This window comes from Numida meleagris, chromosome 6, assembly GCF_002078875.1.
Source record: "Numida meleagris isolate 19003 breed g44 Domestic line chromosome 6, NumMel1.0, whole genome shotgun sequence".
Taxonomy (NCBI): Eukaryota; Metazoa; Chordata; class Aves; order Galliformes; family Numididae; genus Numida; species Numida meleagris.
Window position 1 is genome coordinate 1,306,084 of NC_034414.1, and position 6,608 is coordinate 1,312,691.

The 6,608-nt window shown below is 62.2% G+C and overlaps 3 protein-coding genes across 3 annotated transcripts; 2 read left to right on the plus strand and 1 right to left on the minus strand.

Moving 5' to 3' along the window:
* On the plus strand, positions 150-1,915 carry LOC110400855 (proto-oncogene Mas-like). The gene is made up of 2 exons (XM_021401175.1): positions 150-683; positions 910-1,915. Exon 2 carries the CDS (start codon positions 928-930, stop codon positions 1,876-1,878), a length of 951 nt encoding a protein of 316 aa, XP_021256850.1. The 5' UTR covers positions 150-683; positions 910-927; the 3' UTR covers positions 1,879-1,915.
* LOC110401192 (proto-oncogene Mas-like) lies at positions 3,342-4,337 on the minus strand. Its single transcript, XM_021402007.1, has one exon. It carries the CDS (start codon positions 4,254-4,256, stop codon positions 3,342-3,344), a length of 915 nt encoding a protein of 304 aa, XP_021257682.1. The 5' UTR covers positions 4,257-4,337.
* On the plus strand, positions 3,796-6,556 carry LOC110400869 (rho-related GTP-binding protein RhoF-like). The gene is made up of 6 exons (XM_021401196.1): positions 3,796-3,899; positions 4,416-5,427; positions 5,521-5,608; positions 5,752-5,861; positions 6,067-6,171; positions 6,247-6,556. Exons 2-6 carry the CDS (start codon positions 5,284-5,286, stop codon positions 6,412-6,414), a joined length of 615 nt encoding a protein of 204 aa, XP_021256871.1. The 5' UTR covers positions 3,796-3,899; positions 4,416-5,283; the 3' UTR covers positions 6,415-6,556.

Genomic DNA, 6,608 nt, shown 5'->3' on the forward strand with positions numbered 1-6,608 from the left:
AATTAGACTGACAACAAATGGTCGTACTTGGTTCCCCTTTGATGGTGTATTCCCTCATCCCCTGCAGGGATCTTGGCAATAATCCTCCTGCTCTTCCCAGAAGAGGAGTTGCTTCAAGAAGTGCCCCGCCACCCTGCCAGGCCCACAGGCATCCCCACCATCACCACCACCAGCACCACCACCGTTGCCAGCATCGCAACGGTTAACGGCCCCGTGAGGAACGGCGGAACCGTGAAGCAGGGAGAAGGGTCTCGCAGGTGCCGGTCAACTGTGCGGGAAGAAGTATTTTTAATCAGAAATTCGTGAGGAGCAATTGGCAAATGCCTGCTTTGGTGGTTTCTGGCAAAAGCCACTTCCTTTGTGGGAAGGGAAAAAAAAAACAACAAGATAAATAAAAACAGGGAAGCAGAGCTCTGACGCAGGGGTGGTTACAAAACGTTTCTTGACACCGTCGGGATTCCGGTGTGGCTGGGGGAGCTGGTGTGTGCGGCACAGGGGAGCCGAGGGCCAAGAGCGGAGACGGCCGAGGGGCTGGGCAGCAACCCTCGGTGCACGAGCGGCCTGAAGGGATCTGCTTCAGGATACGGATTCAAAGGGAGCGTTGAGATGCTGAGACACGGACACGGGTCTGCCCAAGCGCGGATGGAAGGGCAGCCCTAGCCTGCTGCTTCGTAAAACTAACAGTTAAGTGCAATGTTTTCCCTCATCCATCCCCATTCTCCTTTACTCCCTCCCTCCGTGCTCTCCCGGGGACCACAAGCACTTCAGGGCTCTTCCCCTGCGTTGTTGCAACCCCTGGCAGCGCCCTGCCCTCTCTCTTCCCTCTGCCACCCCGCAGTGCCCCCGCTCTGCTCCCCACCCCACCCTGCTGTCTCTCAGGGTCCCGCTGACCCCCCTCTCTGCCCACAGCCGGGACCACCTCACGCCATGGAGCCCAACCACGCGACCCCGTCCCCTGCGCTGCCAACAGCCGACGAAGGGAACATGTGCGAGATGGATGTCTTTGATGCAGCCGTGGATGGGGCCACGCTGCTCATCAGCCTGTGCGGGCTGGTGGGTAACGGGGCCGTGCTCTGGTTGCTCGGCTGCCGCATCCGCAGGAACCCCATCACCGTCTACGTGCTCAATCTGGCCGTGGCCGACTTCACCTTCCTCCTCTTCACCCTCTCCTCCGCCCTCCTCTATCTCCTGGACAACTACTTCTGCTCCTTGCTGCCCGTTCTGACACCCCTCCGGCTGCTCCTCCTGCTCTCACTGCTCACGCACAACATGGGCATGTACCTGCTGGTGGCTATCAGCATCGAGACGTGCACGTCTGCCTTCTGCTCTGACAGGACCCGCTGCCACCGCCCCCAGCACCTGTCAGCCGCGGTGTGTGCCCTGCTCTGGGCCCTCTCCATCTCTGTCATTGCCACCGTGACGTCCCTGTGCCTGTCGCACCAGCAAGAGCAGTGCCGCCTGGCGCTCATCGCCATGTACATCCTCAACTTCCTCATCTTTGCCCCATCCATGGTCATTTCCAACGTCATCCTGCTCGTTAAGGTGCTGTGCGGCTCCAGGCGGCGCCAGCCCAGGAGGCTCTACATCGCCATCTTCCTCACGGTCCTCTTCTTCCTCCTCTTCGGAGTCCCCCTCAGCGTCTGGAATTTCATGCAGCATTTCAGCGATGCCTTGGGGCAGCACCAGGTGGTCGTCCTGCTTGCCTGCATCAACAGCAGCGTCAACCCCTTCATCTACTTGCTGGTGGGCGGCGGCAGGAGGCACTGCTCTTTGGCGTCCCTCCAGGTCGCCTTCCAGAGGGTCTTCGAGGAGCTGGGTGATGATGATGGGGTGGGCAGCGACAACTCCGTGATGCACACGCCGAGCGCAGCCCCTTAAAGCTGCTCTACATCAGGACAATGCTGGGGGGGGGGGGGGGGGGGGGCTGGGGAGCAGGATCAATAAATATCTGCCTTGTATCCTGAGATGTCGCTCTCTTGCTGCACCCTTCTGCTCTCTGCAGAGCAGGGAGAGTTTCAGAGGAGGGAGTGGGTGCGTGACGGTGCACCCTGAGGCGCTACACCCGTCCCCCTCTGCTTTTCGGGAAGCACTGACCCACGTGCGAGAGGGGTGAAACCCATTCAGCGTCCTAAGCCCACTCCCCCAGCCCCTGGGCACCCCCTCCCCAGCCTTGCTTCCTCCTGCTGACGGGGGACACCAGCCCCGCACCCCCAGCCCGTGCATCGGCGCCAGCCCCTCGCGTGCCTGCCCCCGTTCTCGTGTCCCACTGAGCCCCCAACCTCGCACCCTTCACCCCCGCCCGTGCAGTAGAACGAGAGTCAGTGGCAGAGCAGCAGCTTTATTGGGGGGCAGAGCCCGGCCAGATCCTCGGCAAAGAGCTGCGAAGCGGTATTCCCCGGGACGGCGGCCGCCGGGCCACGCAGCAGCTTCTGAAGGGCTGAGTTCTCCACTTTCCACGTTGGAGGGCAGCAGAGCTCCGCGCTCCGCGTCGGCCGGGGCTGGAGAGCGCGGGGACGGAACGGGACCGGGGTGGGGATGTGGAAGGGGTGGGCGTGAGACGGCGATGGGGGTGGGGGTGGGGATGGGGATGGGATGGGATGGGAAAGGAATTGGATTAGGATGGGTACGGGGATGAGGATGGGATGGGATGGGATGGGATGGGATGGGATGGGATGGGACGGGGTGGGATGAACATGGGTGTGGGCATGGGCATGGGATGGAACGTGGATCAGGAGGGGACTGAGTAGGACAGGAATTGGAATGGGTACAAGCATGGCTGTGGGATGGGATGCGGATAAAGAAAGAGATGGGAGGGGGTGGGATGAGGATGGGGATGGGTGAGGATGGGATAGGGCGAGGGTGAGGAGGGGAATGGGTGAGAATAGGATAGGATGAGGGTGAGGATGTGGACAGGATAGGGAACAGGATGGGAAAGGGTGGGATAGTGAGGAAGGAGCAAGTATTGGGATGGGGACAGGAATTGGGAGGGGTGGGAATGGGACAGGACATGACAGGATGGGGACAGGGATAGGATTGGGATGGGGTGGAGATGGGGACTGAGATGGGGGCAGGTCAAGGATCGGGACCGAGACAGGAGTAGGAATGGGATATGACAAGGATGGGAAGGGGGAGCATGATGGGGATGGAATGGGGACATGGAAAGAATGGGGATGGAATGGAGACAAACAGGAGTGGAATGGGACAGGGACGGGGGTAAAACAAGGACCGTGCAAGGACACATCCTGGCACGCAGCCACGGGAAGGCAACTGCAGACCTGGCCATGTGGGTGCGGGCATGAAGCGAGGATGGGCGCTGCGGCCAGCGCAATCGCAGCGGGCTCTCAGGTGTTGATCACAGTGACCCCAGTCTCCTCGAAGACCCTCTGGAAGGCGACCTGGAGGGACGCCAAGGAGCAGTGCCTCCTGCCGCCGCCCACCAGCAAGTAGATGAAGGGGTTGACGCTGCTGTTGATGCAGGCAAGCAGGACGACCACCTGGTGCTGCCCCAAGGCATCGCTGAAATGCTGCATGAAATTCCAGACGCTGAGGGGGACTCCGAAGAGGAGGAAGAAGAGGACCGTGAGGAAGATGGCGATGTAGAGCCTCCTGGGCTGGCGCTGCCTGGAGCCGCACAGCACCTTAATGAGCAGGATGACGTTGGAAATGACCATGGATGGGGCAAAGATGAGGAAGTTGAGGATGTACATGGCGATGAGCGCCAGGCGGCACTGCTCTTGCTGGTGCGACAGGCACAGGGACGTCACGGTGGCAATGACAGAGATGGAGAGGGCCCAGAGCAGGGCACACACCGCGGCTGACAGGTGCTGGGGGCGGTGGCAGCGGTACCAGAGCGGGCACAGGATGGACATGCACCTCTCGACGCTGATGGCCGCCAGCAGGTACATGCCCATGTTGTGGGCAAATAGCGAGAGCAGGAGGAGCGCTCTTAAGTGCTTCACTAAGGAGGGCAGCGCAGAGCAGAAGTAGTTGTCCAGGAGATAGAGGAGGGCGGAGGAGAGGGTGAAGAGGAGGAAGGTGAAGTCGGCCACGGCCAGATTGAGCACGTAGACGGTGATGGGGTTCCTGCGGATGCGGCAGCCGAGCAACCAGAGCACGGCCCCGTTACCCACCAGCCCGCACAGGCTGATGAGCAGCGTGGCCCCATCCACGGCTGCATCAAAGACATCCATCTCACACATGTTCCCTTCGTCGGCTGTTGGCAGCGCAGGGGACGGGGTTGCGTGGTTGGGCTCCATGGCATGAGGTGGTCCCGGCTGTGGGCAGAGAGGGGGGTCAGCGGGATGGGGCAGGGAGCAGGGTGGGGGCACTGCGGAGGATGGCGGGGAGCAGGGGGGCTGCGGGGTGGGTGTGGGCACCAGGCACGGTGTGTGTTCGCTCCATCCCTACCTTTCCAGGCAACAGCCCGGGGCCGGTCCTGGCAGGGCTCTTTCCTCTTGATGAGGAGATTTTGGGTCTCCGGGTCCCCAGAAGTCTCCCTTTGGATGACAGCTGCTCTCCGGGTGCTGCTGCAGGACCAAGTCAGGTGGCAAGGAGTGTTGGGCAACCCAGCGACAGCGGCTGCGGCACCAAGCCTCTGCCCTTGTCGAATTTCTGTCGGTCTTGACAGAAAGGAAATGTTTTGGCCAAGAGAATACCCCTGAGGACAAATACTGCAGCCGCTTCATCTTGCTGTGAAAGAATCTCAGTGCTTTTAGGATTCAACCTGATATCTCATTAAAGTGGCAATTACCACCTTCCTAATTGTGTTATTGCGCTGCCGTCTCCTCTCCTATTCTTCCCCAATGTTGGCATCCTTCTGAGATTGTTCATTACTGCCTGCATTTGCCTTCAGCCTGCGGGCACGGCATGACCACTGTGGCTCATCCACGTTGTCACACAGCAACGGGGAAATTTGTTTTGGGGCCAGACGAGGGACATGGGGACGTCACGGGAAGCATCTCCCTCCCCAGAGGGTGCCCAGGCGTCGTGCACTTGCTGGCCCTGGACCCTGCAGCAGTAGGACAGAGCCATGGGTGGCACTGGAGGGCACTGGGGCAGGCCCTGAGAAGGGACACGGCTCCCCAGTGCATCACCTGCTGTGAAACACGGGTGGCACTGGCGGGGCCGTGAGTCACTCCCTCCCTCCGCCCTGGACTTTGCCTCTTGTGGATGCTCGGGGCAATAAAACTGGGAGCAGGGAGGGAGTGAGAAAGGGGTGGGGGCCGGGTGCAGCATTTGAGGTGGCCCCGGTGCCTGTCCCCATTTCCGGGCCCACAGTGTCCCATGCAGCAGGTGCCTGGGAGTCAGAGCTCGGCCCCGGGGCCCTCCGAGCCCACGGTCGCTGAGATCAAAGCCGTCGTGGTCGGGGATGGGGGCTGCGGGAAGACATCTCTGCTGATGGTCTTCGCCAGAGGGGACTTCCCCAAGGTGAGGGGCCTCTCACCCCCCCCCCCCCCAGCAGCACCGAGACGGGGACTCCCACCCCAAGGACCTCCCCGTGCCACCTCCTGTCCCCACCAGGTCTACGTCCCCACAGTGTTTGAGAAGTACACGGCCTCCTTCCGGATCAGCGGCAAGCCCGCCAAGATCCACCTCTGGGACACAGCAGGTGGGACGAGAGGGACCGCCCCTGGCTCAGGGTGTCCCCCAGATGGCACCCGCTGTCCGGGCATCCCCCCGGGCTGGGGACAGGCGGGGTTCCTCTGCAGGGAACCTGTGCGTGACAGGTCGTGGTCTGCTGGGGCACCGCAGGGCAGGAAGACTACGACAGGCTGCGCCCGCTGTCCTACTCAGACACCAACGTTGTCCTCATATGCTTCGATGTCACCAGCCGCAGCAGCTATGACAACATCCTAACGAAGGTAACAGCCCCGCAGCTGCTGCCCACCCCGCTGTCTGTCCCAGTGTCCGTCCCTGTTCCTGTCCCTCTGCCTGCCCATCTGCCTATGCATTTTCCCGTCCCGCTGTCGGTCGGTCTGTCTGTCTTCTGCGCATCCCTCTGCCTGTCCCGCTCCCGCTCCCCGTCTCCTCCGCAGGGGACGTGCCACAGCAACATGTCCCCCGCAGTGGTACCCGGAGGTCAACCACTTCTGCAAGGGCGTCCCGGTGCTGCTGGTGGGCTGCAAGACCGACCTGCGGCAGGGCCACCACGACCCCGTCACCTTCCAGGAGGTCAGTGCCATTGCCCGGTGGGGGAGGGACGCGTTCCGTGTCCCCCCCCGTGGGGCTCAGCACCACTGCCCGCAGGGGGAGGCCATGGCCCGGCAGGTGCAGGCCACAGCCTACTTGGAGTGCTCGGCACTGCATCGGGACAACGTCAGGGATGTCTTCATTGAGGCCTGCACCGTCGCGCTCCGCGGCGCCCGTAGGCCCCGCCGCAAGAAGTGGCCCCGGAACGGCTGCGTGCTCTGCTGAGACCCAGCACCATGGGGCTGCCACTGGGGCAGCCCCGGTACCCAGGCCACTGGCACCCTCCCGGGGGCTGGGAACTGACTTGGGGAGCCCCTGAGCCCTGCTGGACAGGAGCAGACGCGTCCCCATGCAGCACTGGCGTGGTGTGGTATTAAAATTCAGAGATACCAGCGTGGTGCGGTGTTTGTGGGCAGCCT